At 43.6% G+C, this 20,957-nt stretch overlaps 1 protein-coding gene across 2 annotated transcripts; it reads right to left on the minus strand.

Moving 5' to 3' along the window:
• Window positions 1-1,014: 1,014 nt before the first annotated feature.
• Window positions 1,015-19,246, minus strand: LOC118787390 (serine/threonine-protein kinase Nek9). Of its 2 annotated transcripts, XM_036542941.1 has the most exons (24): window positions 18,889-19,246; window positions 17,694-17,871; window positions 17,113-17,168; window positions 16,861-16,931; window positions 16,609-16,714; window positions 14,622-14,753; window positions 13,631-13,741; window positions 13,392-13,456; window positions 13,093-13,143; window positions 12,665-12,857; window positions 11,320-11,464; window positions 10,596-10,796; window positions 9,972-10,018; window positions 8,766-8,927; window positions 7,781-7,798; window positions 6,895-7,003; window positions 6,097-6,258; window positions 5,406-5,573; window positions 4,907-4,966; window positions 4,307-4,491; window positions 3,285-3,443; window positions 2,654-2,779; window positions 2,426-2,479; window positions 1,015-2,338 (listed from the first exon to the last, which is right to left on the minus strand). In XM_036542941.1, exons 1-24 carry the CDS (start codon window positions 19,075-19,077, stop codon window positions 2,186-2,188), a joined length of 2,901 nt encoding a protein of 966 aa, XP_036398834.1. In that variant the 5' UTR covers window positions 19,078-19,246; the 3' UTR covers window positions 1,015-2,185. The 2 variants fall into 2 exon arrangements, with proteins under 2 accessions (XP_036398834.1, XP_036398835.1); XM_036542942.1 differs by lacking the exon at window positions 7,781-7,798.
• Between the last annotated feature and the right edge of the window lie 1,711 nt (window positions 19,247-20,957).

The following is a 20,957-nucleotide window of genomic DNA, read 5'->3' on the forward strand; positions in this document are numbered from 1 at the left end:
TGTTTTTAAAACGTAATATTTAACTAAACGAAGTTAGAGAACATTGCACTCGATCAGTAGATCTGAATGACATTGCAACTTTTGCAACCGTCATGAATCTTAACACTCTGCAACACAAGCATACCAAGTTCGAAAGGAATAAAACATCAGTATAAACCATGATAACATGTAATGTGGCCAAAAATATCAATCTTTAGATATTTTGGAAAAAAGAGGATTGTGAAGGAATACATAAAATTATAACAAAAAATAAATGTAAAACATACCACACCGAAAAAGAAAGGGTGAAAGGAAGACAGTATTTTGATAGAAACATTCATGCTTTGTTACGTTTACTATATACCCATTACAAGTACACATCAGTGCTGAATGTCTTCTATTGGCAAAGCACATCTGAGCTTATAGTTAATTATTTGTTGCCAATACCCTTAAGAGCTATAAATCCCAAGGCAAGTAGCTCATGGCGTATTCTACAATGTAAAGTGATCTGTTGATAAATGAAACCTTGTTAGAGGTATCTCAGAGAGCACAGGCCAACAATGAATTTCAATCCCTTGTACTCTCTCTGCCTCACCCCTTAAAGCACAGCAAGGCCACTGTGTTCAACAGAACCCCCAGAAGGCAAGAAGAGACACAATAAAATACGATAAAACATATGGATCAGTAGTTTGACTCCTGGCACTTGAAGTACACGAGAGCCAGGTCACACATCCTTTCACACTCTTCATAATACACACTGCCTCGTTTAGTGTCTACACAGTGAAATGCTCACAAAACCGCATAAAGGACGCTTTTCAAAATTCATTCGCTCACATACAGACAATTGCATTGTCAACTTATAAAATGTATAGTTGTAAATAATGTGGAAGCCACAAGTGTTACATAAATTTACTATAATTTTTGCTTACAGTCAGCGTAACATACATTTGAGGACAATATAGCAAATATAGATTTGTATATATCAAAGCAAATATTTAAGATACATTTTTAAAAAACACTCTTGGTATGTGCTGGGTAATGTGTTAATCTAACATCTCAGCTGCTTGACTCATTCATGACATCATGGCATTATGTGCTAGCAATGCTACTTGCTAAAGGTAAAAAGTGAGTATGTTACCAGACCCAGCAGTCTCATTCCACCTTATGTTCACATTAAAAAAATAACTGCATCGAAAGCAATGACCCGATTCCATTTCTTGACATCTCCAAGAGTTGTGCAGTAGCTATACAGACAACTGTGACAAATGTGTGTTTGAATGTATTGCAAATAGCAGGGGCTAACCTCAGCACCTCACCTTAAATTTGCTGCCGAGAGATTCTGGCAAAGCTTTTAAAAACACAGACTGCATAGTCAAGGGAGCAAAGTACCAAACGGCAAACTGCAAAAGTCCCTCAAGGTCACACGTATTGGATATCATGTGATCAATACTGCATGTAGACAAACCACAAGTCCTCTACACAAAAAGCCAAGGATGAGCCCCACAGGCAACAAGAGTCACACAGAACCTGCTGCCGCCACCAAAACCTTTCCTGAGCCTTCCTTAACACCCACTGGGAGCAGATGCTCAGTGCTGAGTCCACCTAACATTTCTGTCAACAGTGAGTGACCAACCCACAGACAATGTTCAGTCACTCACGGACAGACGCTGTCAGCAGAGCTCCTTTTATCCAACTTCAGTCAAGGACTGTTGAATGCTGACAGCAAATAAAACATACTAAATCCTATATATTCATGTATATGACATTTTTCAAACTCATGCAAATAACACATACAGTACATTTAACACTACTTCTACTACTGACGACACTCAAGGAATGAAACCGACTGTTTAGATGAGGTGGCTGGTCTGACTGTTTTGGATTTGTGTCTGTCTGTGGTTACGACGGAGTAGAAATGTCAAGCTGTGTTATAACTGTCTTTAGCTAGCTTAAAGACGATGCTCTTCCAGCCAAACACCTCTGAAGTTCTCTCCACTTCCTACTTCCTGGCATGCACTAGGCCGGTATATCAGTGAGATTGAAAAGCCCCACATGACAGGCCTGTCGACAGCCCTCCACCAATCACGTCCAAGCCGCTCTGTCTGCGTCCCATGCTGGGACGCCTGCCCTTGCGTATGAACGGATTTGATTGGATGGGACAAGCATCAATCATTGTGCACCAGGCAGGTCGGGGCAGGTTCCTGTCTCACTGACTGGCCCCCGCTGCGCTGTTCCCGTCCTGGTCAGCAGCCCCTCCCCCTCCAGGCATGTTGTTGTTGGTTTCAGCTCCCGCTCCGTTCAGTGTCAGATTCTCGATGGCCTTCCAGAGTTTCTCGTTTTCCTTCAGCTGATCGCTGAACTGCAGCAAAGAAACAGAGCCTCTCGGTATGCCATTTCAGTTTTTTTTTGCCAAATAAAAAAATATGCATCAGAAAAGTCAGCTTACCTGTTTCTGTAAGGCCTTTATCATTTCTTCCTGACGACTGACTATCTCTCTCAGCTAGAAAAGACGGAACAAATATAATGGCAAAAGTCTCAACATGGTCAACAGACACAATGGCAGAAGTTACTTCAACTATCCCAAAGATCATTTTTCCTTCCTCAAAGGGAATAATGTCTGGGCCCCAGGCAGCTGGGGAGTTGCGGACGTGTTCTATCCTGATCCTGGCCTCACCTGCGTCAGCTCACTGCTTGCTGTGCAGCAGGTATGGTCCAGCAGCGCCCCCTGCTGCCCGCTTCCCTTCTTGCAGGGTGCTGCCTCCTCCACTCCATTCAGCCTCTCACAGCCCACGCGAGCTGTCTGCAGAGACACAGAGGGATTGTTTGGGCTGGATTTCAGCCATGCAGGCGTACCTCAAAGGGAAGTTCCTCCCACCTTTACCCAACAGGAAACCCAACGCTGTAAGCAAAAATACTGACAGAAGTGAGGCTTTATGATTGCTGTTATAGGTGGAGCTACCATGTGCTGTCAATTACTGACTTCAGTTAGGTTTTAAGAGGTTCTTGCATGAAAAGACAACAACATATGAGGTTAACATATATTAACTGTCAAAATTATAAAGACTGTATACAAAGTAACAGCATAGTGTTTACTCAGCAATGACACTCAGTGTTGTGATCTTACAGCTCTTCTGAATACTATTTACCTAGAGCAAATATGGTATTAAAGTGGGTATCAAACTCAATACCACCACTATACCCAGGTGAGTGCCAACACAGTGTCGCAAAGAAGCTATGTAGTACAGTAGTGCACCCAGGTGGTACCAGCTTGTACATAGTCACAGACTGGTTGTGCATTCTGTTACCGAGAGGCCCTTCTCTGCAGCAGCTGCTGCCGCGGCCTTCAGCTCCTGCAGCTCCTCGTAGGGCAGGGTGGCACTTTCAGAGTAGGAAGGAGGCAGCGTGGCCGGCATCGAGTCCTGGGAGCTATCTGGCATTGGGATGAACTCTGCGTCTTGCAGCTCCTGCAGAGAGGGAGTAGGAAGAGAGTGAACCAGTCATGTGGTTTCTGGGGGTGGCAGTGTAGCATAGCGGTACAGAGCAGGGCTCGAAACCGAAAGGTTGCTGGGTCGATTCCCTGTTGGAGCGCTCCTGCTGCACGCTTGGGCAAGGTACTTAGCCCAGAATTTCCCAGGTAAATAACCAGCTGTATAAACAGATAACATGTAAAACTAACTTATGTAAGTCACTTTGGATACGAATGTCTTATAACTGAGAATAATGGAATAATGGAACTGACAATTATTGTTGTTTACGAATTTTGCATGCTTTGATAGAAAATTTTTAAGCCCGTCAATCATTCTGATGGACAAAACCCAGAGTTTCCAAAATTCATTTTGAATGTAAATGTCCTGTCAGTATTTGAGTATTTACATTCAAAATGAATTTTCTACATTAAAATAAATGAAGTTTTGTATTCATGTACCACAGCAGAATTAGTGTTTTATGCAATTCAGAGCTGTAGCACATCCTACTGCTCATGAAACTCAGCGCATGTTACAGTAACAGCCAAACTGAAATTATAGACCATGTCAATTTAGAGAAATTATCTAGAACGTGTAAATCATATATTACTATTATGCTGTCTTTCTAGTGATACTGTATACTAACACTGATGCACAAAATCTTGTAATGATGGGAAATTTTCCAACTTGTCTGTCACTGCCAGGGATGAAAAATGATCCTTGTGGAAATGAGTCACACAGGCTTAAATAAGTATAGAGGATGGTGATGGTGACAGGAATTGGTGCAGGGGAGCTGGATGTTGAGTGAGGATCAGAGGGCTCTCTGTAGTGAGGCTGTGACCCTGTGTGATGTGAGTGCTGACCTTGCGCAGCCAGAAGGGGCAGGAGCTGTCATCGGTGTTGCTCTGCACTGACATCATGGGGGTCTCTAGCCCGCGCTCCTCTGTGTCGGCCTCCACCGTGCCCCCCGACCCCCCGTCCCGCGGGCCGATCTCCGAGTCCTGCTCCATGTCCAGGTCCACTGTGGAGGAGGAGCCTTGGCCCAGCCCTGCTGACAGACACGAGAGAATGAGTTTATACAGATACACATACACACAAAGGAGACAATTCTACACACATGCAGACACACACACATACACAAAGGAGACAATTCTACACACATGCAGACACACACAAAGGAGCCAATTCTACACACATGCAGACACACACACATACACAAAGGAGACAATTCTACACACACACACAGAGACACACACACACACGCTATCTGATGTGCAATCTATCAGCTGAGAAGCAGCTGATTAGACTGGTGCATATCACCCCATCAGACGTGTCTCAGCTTCCTCCTCTGCCGTGCTTTATCACCCATTCCAAAATACAAGTGAAGAATGTAGACTTTCTCTTTTAAGGGTAAATGCAATTACACTTCACCTCTCAGGCCTGAAAATAAAACTCTTACTCACCACTGCCGATTGACAGGCCACTGCTATTAGAGCGGATGGTTTTGGAGTTTAGAACCTTTTCTGTAAAGCAGGAGAGCAATCGTATCACAGCCAATAGCTCATCAGTCAATTATGCTTCATCAATAATACCAACTACTGATCAAAACTTGACAGTAGTTGGTATTATTAAAACCACATATACCACATATATTGTCAGAGCATTGCTCCAATCAAATATCTTCACCAGAGACACAGCTTTCTTAACAATGCCACTTTACTATATAGTCAAAATACATACACAGGACATGCCTAGACAGTAAGACTTAACAACACAAGAATTTACTGATAACAGAATTGGAGAAATGAAATGAAGACCTCAGCAAATCTGTGCAATCTGCTTAGGTATTGCACAAAATCTGTTTTTCCATAATGGCCATTTGTATTTCCATTTTAACGTTACGGGGATTTAGGTATCGTTCCACAGAACACTGGCATACTGGCATAACACAGAGGAACTCACCCACAATGAGGATGGTGTGCCAACCCCGGCAGGACAGGTCCGGCACATGGTGGAGGGAGCCGAAAATGGGGCGGGGCAGGGCAGGGCACACCTCTGCCCCAAAGCCTTTGTCTGCAGGCATTCCTAAACGCCCGTTACCAGCATTTCCCCAAGCAAAGATCTGGTTATCTGAGAGTGAGACAGAGAGCAGGAGAGAGAATGAGAGATAGAAAGGGAGAATAAGGCAGAAGAGAGAGAGAAAGAAAGTGAGTGAGAAAGAGAGGAAAGGAGGAAAGGGAGAACAATACAGAAAGAGAGATAAAGGGAGAGTGAGTGATAGAGTGAGAGAGAACAGAAGAAAGAGAAAGAGAGGGAGAAAGAGAGAAGGGAGTGAGTATAAGAGAGAGAGAGACAGTAAGAGTGAGAGAAAGTGAGTGAGTGAGAGAGAGGACACAGAAGAAGTGAGTGAGGGACAGAACCAACAAGGCACCTCAAGTCATGTATTTAAGAATCCGTATGTCTGTTTCCCAGCAATTAGTACTTTTCTCATGACACCAAAAAACAGCAGACACAGGTAATGGTGAGAAGCTACTGGAAGAGCCAAGAGGTCATGCTGTTGTGCTTTCAGAAATACAGCCCCTCACAGTAGCTCCACAGTGGGGGTGGAGACTAACCCCGGACAAGGACTGGATCGGACGTCTTCCTCACTCACCCTCAGTGGCGGCGATGGTGAAGCCGTCTCCACAGGACACCTTGGTGACCACCTTTCCGCCGAAGGGCCCCACCAACAGGTTTATCCCTGTGTGCTTCTTGAAGTCCCTCACACCCAGCTGGCCGTACTTATTGCAGCCAAAGGTTAGAAGCCTCCCACGCTCTGCAGACCACACAGACTGCCAATCAACCAGTGCCACCTCACTTCAAATCAAACCTTAACTCTACTGCATTCGATTTTATCTACTTTTTTTTTAATACCACCCCAACCACTGGCTGTGTCCACAATACTTTGACGTTGGAACTGTAGCATCTTATTACGCTACAAGTCAAAAAGAAACTGCTCAAAGCCATGGAGTAATTGGGACAGGGAACATACTGTAATAACATACATATACAATTGTACGACCTACAGGAATAGCTTTGAAGATAAACCATAACATAATGACGACATAAAAAACAAAGAAATAAGAAGGGCCTCGGTAAAAAGCCAACACAGCACTTCTGTAAAATGGCGACATTTTTAACATCCTATTTCATTACACGATTAAATAATCTTCCTTCTAAAAAATAGTCTATCCTTGCATTTTAACAAGCAAGATCTTTTGCCCATCTGTAGAAATACCCCTCAAATCCAGAACAGTCCCACTTGTAATGCGGGGAAATGTTTAAAACACTCAGTGGGGTAGAGGTTGGCGTGCGAGAAGGCCCACTGATCCGCCCTTGGTGAGCCCCGCCTGTAACCTGCCCTCCTGTCTGCAGTGTCTTAAGGACCGCCCGCCGGGGCACACCCACTCACCGTCAATGGCTGTCGTGTGAGTCTTTCCTGGGGCGATGGCACGGATCTTGTAGCGCGCCAGCAGCTTAACCAGGGTGAGAGAGGTGGTGTAGGGGACGCCCTGGTACACCTGACGTGGGGTGGAGATGAAACAGGGTGAAGCACTCTACCAGATGGCGAGGGAAGAAACAGTACCTGCACAGCTAAAGCAGGCCAAGTCATTCATGGTGTCCATTAATCAGCCCTCCATGGTATGTGTATTTCAGATGCATTTCACCTTCATCTCAGCTACACCATAAAACGTTTCCACCAATTTTGTTTCTTGTCGCAACTTAACAGAAACTTTGAAAGCATGCTGTACAATTTCTGGACTGTGACTAAAACACAGCAAGTGATTTAAATCAAAAAGAAGTCAAAATCAAAAAAGTGGCAGTGTCACATAGTGGTAAGGAGCAGGACTCGTAACTGAAAAGTTTCTGGTTCAATTTCCCGTTGGGGCACTGTTATTGTAACCCTTGGCAAAATTGTAAGTTGCTCTTGATAAAAGCATCTGGTAAATGACAACAATATAATGTCCACACCCCTCAGTGTGAAAATCTGCTTTAGTTATTCAGCTGCACTGCCTTGTAAGAACAGACAGTAACAGCTCCTTCAAAGCCAGAGGAACACATCAGAGAGTGTATTTACCTTTGTTTTTGTTTTTTGCAGATTGCCAAGCAATAGTAGTCTTGGAAAGCGGCTGGTACCCAAGTTCGGGATATAAATCAAGGCTGTACCCTGCCTGGGACTGCCTTAAAAGGGCAAACTTTCAGGCGGAACCCCAGCAATAATTTCAGATTGTCATCCCTTTGGAAGTAAGCTCCAGGCCAAATAGACTGCACTGAGCTGTAATGGGAGCAATACTTACCTCTGCACTCCCATCCATCTGAGGCAGAGACAGTGAGAATGAAAACAGAGTTATTGTGGAGCTGCGGTTACACAGCTGCTTGTATCATAGGAGACAGACTAGCATGGCACAGGCCTTAAGGAGGGCTGTTTGTCAACGGAGAACTTGATGGCAGCATCATGCACGATAGCATAGATACAACAAATCGCAAAATCAACATATTTGGCTTGTGGGATCGCTTCACACCTGCTGTTCAACAAGGTCTGGGGGCGCTGCATCTGTTGCACGCTGCTTACAGCGGGCCAGAGCGCTCCCATAGACCTCTGCTGTAATGGTCATTGAGAACTCCTCACACCAACACAACGCAGCACAACAAGGAGTGACTTCATGCTATTGCCCTGTGACTCAAAACAGCGCTCAGTCAAGGTATGCATTTCTTCATGCGTTAAGTTATTTGGTATCAACTGCGGTATCACAAAAAGACTGTACAAGACCTTCTTTAGGCCTCTATCTGCTTATTTAAGCTCTTACAGAAACTCAGCTACAGGGGGGAAACTGTAGTGAGGCTGCAATAGCTAATTTCTGCATGACTCATCAGTGTGAGGCCAAAGAAACAGGTCTGTCTGGGAGAGGATCCCGCCAAAAGCACTGCTCTGGCACACTGCTCTGGCACAAATAACTTCCTCATAGATCTGTATGCAAAGCAGAAATGAGGGGCTCAGTGTGCATTTCCACCCTGTAATTTTATGCCCTGCAAGTGACCTTGGTTTAGGACATTTACCAAATGAATGAGCAATAATTACACCGCAGACTGCATGAACAGTCCTTGGTGTAATGATGTGGATGTGGTGAGCTGAAGCTGCAGGAAGCTGCTGTCTGTTTCGACGGGCTGTTTGGGGGCAGCTGGCGGTCGGGCTGGCAGCAGAACAGACAGCCGTTCGTTGAGCCGGTTTATTACAGGTTGGGTCAGAGGGACCTGAAGGCTCGTCCTGCCCCTGATCATTACCTCTCCGGAGTGGTTCATGATGCCAGAGATGCCCTGGTTCAGGCCCAGCTTGTTGAACTCGTTGTTCCCGCAGGCCAGTACTTTCCCAGACTCGGTCAGGAGGAAGGTGCCGTCACAGCCGCAGTGCACAGAGGTGATGCTGGCGCCTTTGGGCACATCCACCTGCAGACGGCGATATCCGGGGGAGCAGACTCTTATTCTTTAATAATTTGGTTAATTGTGCGTTAATTTATTATTCATTAATTTATGCAATAATTTAGTTATTTTAGGCAAAGGCTGTATGAATGTTTCCTCGCATTACTGAACCGCAAATTGAACCCATATACCATCAAACGGCTTTTGAGCTGAGGTGGAGACCATAGTATGTCAGTCTCCAAGGTCACATAACATCTGGGCAATTGTCACTAACACAGGTGCTCCACAAGGACCAGTTTTGTCTTCTTTCCTGTGTACTCTGTACACAAATGATTTCACTCATAATTCTAAACTAAGCCATATACAAAAATTCTCCGATGACTTTGCAATAGAGAACTGAACTCTGGAGGGGATGACTTTGATTTTAGACAGCAGACTCAACTTCAAGGAAAACTCAAGGTACATCTACAAGACAGCACAATCAAAGATTTTTTTTAAGAAAAAGATCAATCAATGCATAAGATGCTGCTGGTTTTCTTTGACAGTGTCTTGGCAAATGTTTCGAATTAGGGACTGGTCTGTCGGTTTGGTAATGTGTCTAAAGACGATGACAACAGATTCCAGTCAACTGGCTCCGTTACTGAGCACAAACTCCAGACACACTCCAGGACACACACAATAGAAGAGTGCTGATATAACTTAACCTGATTCTGGATAACAACTCACCTTCTACAAGTACTGAAGTTACTTAAGTAATATGTGTACCTTACCTAGGATGTCAACAGAGAGATTTAAAAAGTCTTTTTTACCCACTGCTATACTGTGGAACAAACACAAAGGTACCTCACTGGAACCCTCATCCTAGTTTTGGCTCTCTCAGCAGTGCTGTTGATTGTACTTGTGTTCCTCTGTACTGTTTATTTCCCCATGTTTGTGTATTGTTTATTGCTTGTGGTGATATATGAATCTGCCAGTTGCAGGATCAATGAAGTAATACTACTGCAGCTACTACATTATATTCTGCAAAAGGGGGGTTTCACATTCACTGATAAAACACAAGTGTGCACTCACCTGCATTGGGAAGGCGAAGTCATCTTCCGAATCTAGCCCAAGGCGGCCTTCAAGGAGAAAAGATGGAATTATGCCACACTGACTATGATGACAAGAGTCGGAGAGGATGGGGGTTGGCTAGCAGGAATAGGAGTCACTGAAGGAGGATTACTATGACAGGCTGATTGTGGTATAGTAGGAGACAAGGTCAATGAGGTACAGTCAGAGAGGTGAGATCAGTGAGGTACAGTCAGAGTGGTGAGATCAATGAGGTACAGTCAGAGAGGTGAGATCAGTGAGGTACAGTCAGAGAGGTGAGATCAGTGAGGTACAGTCAGAGAGGTGAGATCAGTGAGGTACAGTCAGAGAGGTGAAATCAGTGAGGTACAGTCAGAGAGGTGAAATCAGTGAGGTACAGTCAGAGAGGTGAGATCAGTGAGGTACAGTCAGAGAGGTGAGATCAATGAGGTACAGTCAGAGAGGTGAGATCAATGAGGTACAGTCAGAGAGGTGAGATCAGTGAGGTACAGTCAGAGAGGTGAGATCAGTGAGGTACAGTCAGAGAGATGGGTAAGCGAGGTGCAGCTGGACTAGGTGGGTGAGGCATGCTGCCAGAGTGTACCTAGAGGCCCCTGCAGTACTTGCCATGCTCGCCGCAGCCCCAGGAGAAGACGGAGCGGTCCTGGGTCAGCACCACCACGTGGTTGTCCCCGCAGCACACCTGCTTGACCGGCCGCTCCTGGAAGAAGTCCAGCAGCACAGGCTCCAGGACCTCCATCCCCAGCTCATTGTCCACCCCGATGCAGCCATAGTAGTCCGACCCAAACATGTACATCTGGTCCTCATCTGGGATTGCAGGCGACACACAGCTGGGGTGTTACCATGAAACGCTCTGCTGCGTTAATTTATCTGATAACCTGCTCAACACATTCCAGTGCTCAGCGCAACCTAAAGGGATTACAGCCGTGTTCAAAATTCACATGCGCCCTGAGCTTAAACTAAGTGGAAGCAATACTAGTATACTGTGTACAATGGACAAAGGGTACAGCAGAGATATTCCTGTATCATATTCTATCCTGTATAGAGATATTCCTGTAATCATATTCCTGTATATGCATCTGATGTCCCTGGGTACTTGTTGACTTGTGGCTACAGAAGAGCAAAGTAGCTACATGACTAAATCTGGTGCAACTAATGTGCTGTGCATGGTTCCTGCTAAATAAACTAATAATAATAAGTAAACTAAACTATGACTAGGGTAGACTGCAACAGGCGACAGTTCTAGTGTTTTGGTCATGTTCTATGTCAAAGTGAATGTGACCAGCCTGGTCCTGTGGTCGCGGCGTAAAAAGCAAGACGCCCGACTGACCTGTGACGCAGGCTGTAAAGTCTGCCCCGCACGCCACCTGCCGGATGGCCTTGCCCTGGAGCCTCTCCACCTTCCGCGGCTGCCGGTACGAGGCCTGGTCCCCGTGACCCAGCTGGCCCACCATTTTTGCCCCACCCTGAACGCTCTGCTCGGGGATAGGGAGGGGAATCACAGATTAGAGGAGATCGGGACACGCCTCTCTACCATCATACCACCATTCTGCTGTGAAACACGCAATACACAGCTGAAAAGCCCAACTACAGAACTCAACCCTTCCCGTCTTTTATTATCCTGGAAAATGAACTATTGTTCTGCACCTACAACGGTAATGTGCAAAGGGAACTGGTTCCTAACACTAATATAACACATTTAGTCTAATGTCTCACTTGTGTCTCACTTCAACCCTTATTATTTCTCAAGAACAGCAATAGGGCATCCAGATGGCCAGCTAATATATCAGTGACCCTAGGCATATGACACACAGATCAAATTCTGTAGAACTGGGGTGTAGGGTAGTCTGACATCTGGGCGATGGGATGTGTCCTTTTCGAGGGTAGAATTGGGAGTAATACAAATAGTAAATAGCAATAAAAACTGAAAAGGTGCAATTTGTTCTGAGATGGCGTGGTTGACAGCGCAAATCATTTTCAAGCAGAGAAGCTGAAGATTTCAGTGATGTACACTAGCTATGTTAAGAGCTGGATTTACGGTAGTTGAGATTACACCTCTATCCCCAGTGAAATGTAAGCATTAATGCAGCTTAATTAATGTTTAGGTACATTTATTAAATAAATATGCACTTTATTTTAAATGTGCATTTGACGTTATTTCTTTGGTCATTAAGAATATTTAATACTAATACTAACAATACAAGTTTTCCTCATTTTCCAGTTTTGGAAGACGTCACTCTTGAAAGTCATAGTTGTATATATCAACTTATTCATATCTCTGGCATTGAAATTTCAGATGAAAAAATAACCTTATGGAATGCATCGTTAAGCAAAGTACACCAATAAATAGGTAACAGATAGCATACAGATGGTTGCAGTGTTATTAAGCAGCCTGAGAATAATCAAAATTAAGAACAGCAAATTAGCTGTCAAGGGTCTCCTATAACTAGTTTTCGCCTGTGACAGATGCTGTCTGGTCAACATCAGCTGGACGTTCCAACTGCTTCCCTGCGCTAAGATTATGAGGCAGACCGCTTGTTAATCTAAGACCTGTAGTCAGATAGCTGTAAATCCTCACAACCTTATAAAAGACATGACTCAGCTTATGGCATGCATATTAACACTGTACGAGGCTCATTAACGTGAGCAGCTCTCCTTGCGAGCTCGGTACTTACAGCCCAAGTGTACAGCTCCTTCTCCACGGTAACCACGGCAAAGTGCGTCTCCCCAGCGCAAACGTGCTGGGCGCTGCTGCCCCCTTTGAAAGCATCCAACTTCTGGGGTGTGAACTTCCCCCCGCCCCAGAAATACACCTCCCTGGAGCGTGTGGTTACCACGGCGACAGGGCTCTCAGTCACAGTGCTCAACCTACAATTGAACTCATGTTACATTTTGGAAACTCTATACAGCATATTGCATATAGAGGCCAAAGCACAGCAACTAAGAAACTAGTATACAGAGAATGGTATTGTTTCTGGAAGGCTTTGCAATGTGTGTTGTGTATGGACATCCACCACCTGATACTGTATCACCTGCTCCATAAACAAGCCCCATGAAATTCTTATTTCTCTATAAGAGTGTAATATAAAGTATGAAAACAGACCTGGGTTTTTTGTTGGCTGAGTTCAGGAGTGCCACCTTTTCCTCCAGCTCCCTAAAACAGACAATCTGGCTTGAAGTGAGAGTTGCAACAGTTGGGTCACGTCCCTGTTCAGGTAGGGCCCGGTGGACTTGCAAGCCCATCATAATATAAAATGATCACATTAGATTTGGGCAGGCCAGCTCAAATCACATGCAGACCAGTTCTACAAGATGTGACCATATGATTTGTGCATTCTTACTCTGTTGATTAATGGTTAATATCTATCCTCAGCATCTCTATTCTCTTTCATCCATACTCACTGCCTGCGACAGGAGATGACAGGCTGGTCCAGGATCTGATCTGCTGTGGGCCTCTTTTCCGGATCCTGCAACACAAACAGAAAAATGAAAAATTTACACTTCTACCAGCATCACTCATTTATTGGTTGGGAAAAAGACAGTACTGTAATAACGTAGTAACACTATACAGTGTAATTCTCTTACTCCCAATATAAAGCCAGTGTAACTACCCATGACCTCTGACCCCAGGCCCCACTCACTTGATCCAGACACTCGTAGACCAGCTTGATTAGCTCAGAGGAATAGACGTCCGAGTTCACCTCCATGGTCCAGTTGCCCTGCACAATCTTCACACACAAGTTCAAGGGGTTCTGTATGGACAAAGGACACAGATTTGGTTACCTGTGCCAAACGTAGGTGTCACATGAGCTGACTCTTTTTTTTTTATTATTTGAAAAATCATGAATTTTTATAAAAGCATCTATTCAGCATTTATTTATTCATACTGTTCTCTACAGGAGTAACCCCACTGAAATGAAACACCTTGTTTCTGAGAGGGTCTTGCAGTTGGTGGAATAGCAGAACAACAAAGGCATGCTGAAATCAGCCTCTTTTAATTTTTTTTTTCCCCAATTTCTTCAACTTCTTTGGAACAGCTTAACCGTACTAAGCTTGTCTCACAATCTCGTCACTTACACAGGAGCCCTGAGGACAAATATAACCCTGTGATACATTTGCATGTAGCCAATGGCTGTTTTTTTCACTGCAAGTCACACAGAGTAGTAGTGTAAAGTGGGTGCTCATTGGACGATAGGCTTTACCCCACAGACATCATCCAAGCAACTTGGAGGTGCCTAATGAATGACAGGGTGCCTGAAACGACCTGACTAACCTACCCAATCCTATCCCTGGCCAGCAATAACAAAGCCACTTTGTTTCACTACTGTGGGTTCCTGGGCATTTTTGGCAGATGAAGTGGTCAATTTTGAATGAAGGCAGTAGAGCTCAGCCTGCATTCAAAACAAGAACCTTGCTGACTGAGCCACTTGAGAGCAAAACATTTTTTGCATTCCCTTGAAAAAAAGTTTTCCGTTAAAAAGGCGATTTTTTTAGTTAATGCATCCCTCCTGCCTTTTTTATTAGCCCGGTTTGTGGTCACATTTCTAGCCAAAGCAGTCATTTGCCTTATCAGAATTATAAACAGGAAAAAGGTGGTATTATCTGATAATGTCCAACAACTTGGTACTGTACCGTAGCATCAAACGTCCTGGTGAGGGTAAGGAGCTCGAAAAGGACACATCCCATCGCCCAGATGTCAGACTTGAAGTTGTACTTCACCCCCTGGCACAGCTCTGGAGACATGTAGTATGGTGTCCCAACACACTAAATCCACAGAAATAGCACACTTAGGCTTAGGCACTATCACTTAAGGTCAAAATGACCACCACCTACTGAACAGCAAGCAAGAACACATCCTAAAACACATGAAAAAAGGGTGTGTAAACAGGGTCTTGAATTTCATCATAGATTTTATATCTCTGTTTAAAATGAAACATAATATTTCATTTCTATAGTATTTGACTGCACCAAGACAAAGGTTTACAGCAAAAAACAGCAGTGAAGACATTTTCGATATAATTATTAATATTAATTTAAAGAAGAATAAAAAAGAATAAAAAAAACCTGTACAGAGTATTTCATACTTATTTCTCATTTCCCTTTGTGAGTGCTGAGGAAAACAACTTTATCAATTCTACATCAACAGCTACAACAGATCTGAAAAACTCATGAATCAAAATATACAGTACCATTATTTCAATAATGTAATAACAGTTTTTGAAATTAAACAAATTTTTGGATAGATACAATAATAAGAACATTCAGAAAGTAACAATACCCTGCATGCTTAAACCTGTATTGTGTTTTAGTGTTTTGCTGCCAAATATTTACCACTTAATCTTGTAATGCAGGGTTTTCCACACCTATCTGAACACCACACAGCCCATCTAGACATATTTATGGTACAGCCTAGCTGGAAATTTGTCAAAAATGCCACCTAGATCCTGTCGTATGCCATAATTTTAAGTCACCTTAATACTTCAACATCATGCACAGTGGCTTCATTATTTTTAGTGCCTGTCTGATGCTCACTCTTGACAACTTTATGAGAGTTTAACAACCCCAAGAAAAAATACACTAATGCAAATGACTGAATTTCAATCTGCATAATTTCCAAAATAATAACATAAACTACAAACTATTTCTAGCCTGTTAATCTTCGAAGTTCTTTACTCCTGATTCAACTGCATCTTTCCTTCTGCAATGTGTAATGCTGAAATGTACCGCCATGGTATTGGTTCTTGTTACATGATTTCATAAAACATCCAGACTGCAACATTTAGCAAAACCAGACATGTCATTTCTAATAGTGTCAATAAGACTGGCTCCACTTCAGCCATCACAGAATCCTAAGCATAAAAGAAAAGCTTGGAGAACAGATAATCTCGCTCTCTCTTTCAGTCACACACATACACACATGCACAGTTTACATAGTCTTGTCGGTCTATATATAGCACACAGAGAAGCAAGGGCCTCCTCTTCAGCTGTCTGACTGGACCTATGGGAGACAGGAATAGAACTTGGCCTGCCAAGGACAATAGACAATCAGGCCTCTGCAGCCACCACTCCCATTCCTGGTGTCTGTCTTTCAGAGTGGCAGGAACGGCTTGCTGTCGTCATGTGCAAGTCACGCGTCTCTATGAACCAGCCGGCAGCTAAGGACCACGCTACAAATAAAGCAGGCCCTCGATTGCACTAATTTAAAAGGTCAGCCTGCCCCACGGCCAAAAAAAAAAAAAACAACCACGAATTTTGACATGAATTGTGGCTGACATCTGCATAGGGTGCCTTACAAAATTATACTGATTATTAATAGTGCAGTTAATGAGGCAGAGGGGTGGTTTCCATAGACAATAAATTATGAATGGATGGCACTTGTTGCTGTAAATTGTCACTGTGCAGTCCAAGACTATGGGTGAATCTGACTATATGAAATCCCTTGCCATACACAGCTTTGGAAGAATAACCTCACGATGCAAACAAAAGAAAACAACACCGACATGCAATAGATAAGCTAAGAGAGCTTTGTCGTCATTGTTCTGGACAACGGAATTACAGAAATACACCGAATACACTGAATGCTTCATTTTAACTGTAAAACAAAGACTCTAAGACTTACTGTTTCAGCCATGGAAAACTGAGAATCCAGCTTCTTGGCCAGGCCATAATCGCCTAACTTGATCAGGTTTGTTTTGGTAAGGAAGATATTCAGCGTCTTGATATCCCTTCAGGCAGAGGAAAGCAAGAGATCACAAATGCGCGACATCCTCTTTAACCCAAGACCAGGACTGAAAGATCAGTCTGGACAAAGCCATGATAACAGGAGCAACACTGAGCTGGAAGTTAAGTATGGCCAGTGCCGTGGCCTTACCTGTGAAGGATCCCAGCTTTGTGAATATGGGCCACTGCAGATGCAATCTGATATAGATACCATATAACAATCTGGAAACATATCAAAAATAAAAAAATGAAGATCAGCAGAGACATAGAGATATAGTTTATGTGAAACAAAACTGAAAGGAGGATGGCTCCACACGAGGACATGGCCTGCTTATGCTAACTGCTACGCAATGCCACGCCATCAGGATGTTTTCACTTATATTTATATTTTCATTTTTTTTACCTCTTCTGTAAAGAGCTTTCCTTTCTGCTGGTTGATTTTGTCATAAAGATTTCCACCTGGAGAAAAACAAGCCAGACCAAACAATACATCACATGTGAAAACAACAGTAAATTGCAAAATTGCTGCAAAGGCTGCAAAAATGTACTGGGCAGAAAATTAAGCGGCAAAGTGCAAGATGAGAGTTGGCTTGATTAAGTGATGAAGGCCATCAGAGACTCTATCTCACCGCATAACATCTCCTGCTTTAAACACATCCGCTTCACAAGGTCGCACTGGAAACTTATCTCACAAACAAGGCCGGTCATATCCTAATTTACCATACACGCAAATAACCCACGCATTGAGCTATGCCATCTCCTGTGAAAAATTACACTGTAGTAGTCATACCACAAAAGATACTGTGAAAGGACTGCGTTCAGGGTCGAGCCCAGAACATGGGAAGTACAACAATAAGATAAGGCACTCTGTAAACATAAACCTGATTTGGTAGATATGGAAAACACAGGCTCACTCAGGGGGAAGGAGCCCAGCTCGACAGAAAAGCTTCAGATGCAGAGCTCAGAGTGCGTGGGCAGTCATACCATTGCAGTATTCCAGCTCGATCAGCAGGGTGTTCTTGTCCATGAAGTGGTTGAAGTAGGCTATGATGTTGTTGTGCTGCAGGATGGACAGGATGCTAATCTCGTTCATGACATCCCTGCGCTCTTTGTCCGAGAGGCAGTTCAGGTCGACCTCTTTCCACACTACCAGAGAATTGTCCTGCCAAGGGGGGACAGACACGTGAGGCTACCATACCATTCCATTCACTGAACTCCTTGTGTCAGAACCCTCACACTACTCCCCATCAAGGGCTTCCTTTATGGGCAACACAGAAGCTCCTGAATACGTGCTGGGATTCTGTGGTAATGATTCGGAGTGACCGTATCTGTTTTAGCACTTTGTTGACTGAGCTTTGCGCAGCCTTGATTTTCCACTCAATGTTCTTCATCCTTTATACCAGGGAGCAAAGAAAGTGCGTTCTTTTTTGATTGTTACTCAATATCATGAATTCACCACTTGCTGAACCAAAAAACCCCACCCTGCTCGCAAAGTAACTTTTTGCTGAGGAAAAGGTTTATTACTTTTTTACTGAATAGAGGCCTAAGGCCACTAAATTAATTCATACTTTGTGAAAATCAAAACGTATCATAATGATCATCTCTGACGTATAATGGAGGGTTTAGGTGTTTGCTACAGGCATCTGAAATTCAGTTCATCCTCCATGCAATGCAGAAACTTCTCACTGAGGTTAGACAACTGCCACCAGTGAAGTCCATACAAGAACTATTAACCTGGAGGTTTGGTGTGAATTGGACAGAGTTGAAAGGACTGCCGGATTGTACCATGAGGGTGTGGAGTCCTAGTTCAGGCAAGATGGGAATGCCATGGATACAGGGAACTGGTCAACATTCCGGAGGAGCTTTTCCAAATTTCAACATGCCAGACAAGAAGGTTTATAATACTTTGATAAAACTTATGAGTTCAGTAAATGATAATTTACAGTTACCTCAGCATCATCTCAACTGTTGAAATCAATGTCAGTAGTGTGCTCTCTTCACACGTGGACATATGGTCAATTAATATCCACAAAACAGTGCTGTACATGCCATCTCAGTATTTCCTCGGGCTCTGTCACAGCGCACTTGCGGGAAAGAATGATCCAGTTCTTTGCTGATTCTCCATAACAACCGTAAACATAATGTTTTAATACATTATTACTTACTGCTAGTTACTCACCTCTGTTCTTCTGTATAAGGTAGCTTCGCCGAAAGCCCCCCTTCCCAAGATTCGGATAGGAATGTAATGTAATTTCTCTTCCTCGCCGCTGAAAGCCCCCGAAGCTGCTCGCCTGTCACTGTCCGCAGATTCGCTCCCAAAATCAGAGTTCAAAGAGCCATAGTGTCTTTCGTAGTCTTCCAACGACATCTTGAATATCCGTATTCACCAACACTGAAAAATGTCTAGAAAGTAATATCTTTTTGATGTTGCAGAGCCAAACCGTTTGGGAGGAGTTGATGAACAACAATTAACTTCTTTCAGTACTTTCAATAAACGAAGGACTCTATTAACTCTAATAAGTGATTAACAAATAATTTCAACAGACAGTAACACAGCAGTCCTCTAGAACTTGTAAGTTATTACACTTCTTGAGAACAATAACTGAGCAGCTATGATAATGGTCTAAGTGCACGCCCGGATAAACACTTGGTTAACCAGCTAGCTATAGCTAACTAGCGAGCTGCTACTGCAGCAACTATCGCCTCTGTAAACAGAAATCTGTAGAGCTAGTAGCTAAACCGTGCTGCCCCTTCTTGGCTTCCCGTAGCATTCAATACCTTTAGCAAAGTAGATGTTATTAATGCGTTCCAGAGAAACAACATTAATGAAACCAATCCTACATAAGACTTGTTCCAGACATCCACATCGAGCTCTCTTTCCCTTTCTATCGCTTTAGTTACCCTTTTGTCTGGTCGCTTTTCTCGCACATCTGAAGTTAACAGTTTTGCAAACTATTTCTCTGTCAGGCGCGCTCGTAAGGACTCCATCTTTACCCTTCGCAGGCTCAAGACCCGGAAATACTTTTGACTACACACAACACAATGTCATAAAAGTGGATACAGAAGACATCATCGTGAGTCAGATGTATTGTAAAATTGCATTAACAGTTGTTACAAATGAAACAAATGACACCCAGCACCGCAGGCGTTTAGCCGCATATAATGTCACACACTATGTATAGTTTAAGTTAACTTCCTATTTTAAGAAGTTCAGCTAGATAATATGCGAGCACGATAATGCAATGCTCAACTGCAATGAAACGTCGTTTATCCATATGAATAAATTAAAAAATATACACTAGGCATCAAATGTGAACAACTACTCGGAGCAAATCATATTTAATGGGAGTTTTCAATCACGAACACGAATCACTACTTGAGATAACAGTGAGTTTCTTTTCCATCTTGTGACAGTAAATTGGTAATAGCGGCGACTGGCGGATTTTTAAAATAAATACAGCCAAACAATAATACCTGCAAATTTCATCCAGCAGGAGGCAACACAGGCACCACAAATCATAGCATTAAAGTAGCCTTTTAAATGCCTTTTAAAGTTAATCATGTTGGGATTTGTATATCTTTCGTATATACGGAGTGGGGTGCTTTTTCAGTAATCGATGTGGTTAAGGTTTAAGAAAATGATAAAATATTCAAAAGACTAGGTCCCACTGTATTGCTCAGGCTGCACTGCAGCGTCTATTCACAGGCGCGATCCCACTACTGAGCGGCACGGGGGCTTTGACCTGCTCCGTTTCCGACCTGGGCCGGTTCACCCCTCCTTAGGCGACCTGGTGGTCCCGGGCTCCCCCAGGAGCACCATATCGATACCGAACTTAGTGCGGACACCCGATCGACATAGTCCGCTGCAGCTCAGAACTCCTGAGCTCAAGCAATCCGCCAGCCTCAGCCTCCCAGTAGCTTGGATTACAGGCGCACGCCACCGCGCCCGGCGAAAGCCGAGCGAGACTTTGCAGCATTTCACTTCGACACTGCAGTGACGTCACACGCTGCCTCTGTCTGGATGATGTTTACGCAGTTTGCGCACAGACTCACCAACGTTTCTAGCGTATCGATCGACCACAATTTTGGGCACGGGTGTGGATCGAGACGATGTAAAGTTAAAAGATTCTCAGCGAGAAAAATTAAATAACAAATAGGATCACTCTTATGGCCTCTTTATTGTGATAATGGACTAGCATCATAAAATATCCATAGCGAGTACTCACAAACAACCAAACAAAACAATTA

This window comes from Megalops cyprinoides, chromosome 12 (genome assembly GCF_013368585.1).
Source record: "Megalops cyprinoides isolate fMegCyp1 chromosome 12, fMegCyp1.pri, whole genome shotgun sequence".
In the NCBI taxonomy this organism is placed as follows: Eukaryota; Metazoa; Chordata; class Actinopteri; order Elopiformes; family Megalopidae; genus Megalops; species Megalops cyprinoides.

What these genes read in the sequence shown, in the direction of transcription:
- LOC118787390 (XM_036542941.1), bottom strand. Translation starts at nt 19,077, where the DNA reads ATGTCGTTGGAAGACTACGAAAGACACTATGGCTCTTTGAACTCTGAT. An exon ending in AGTTTTCCATGGCTGAAACA is followed by an intron (nt 14,754 to 16,608) that starts GTAAGTCTTAGA and finishes CTGTGGATTTAG; the next exon opens with TGTGTTGGGACACCATACTA. An exon ending in TCACACGACAGCCATTGACG is followed by an intron (nt 6,259 to 6,894) that starts GTGAGTGGGTGT and finishes TGTGGTCTGCAG; the next exon opens with AGCGTGGGAGGCTTCTAACC.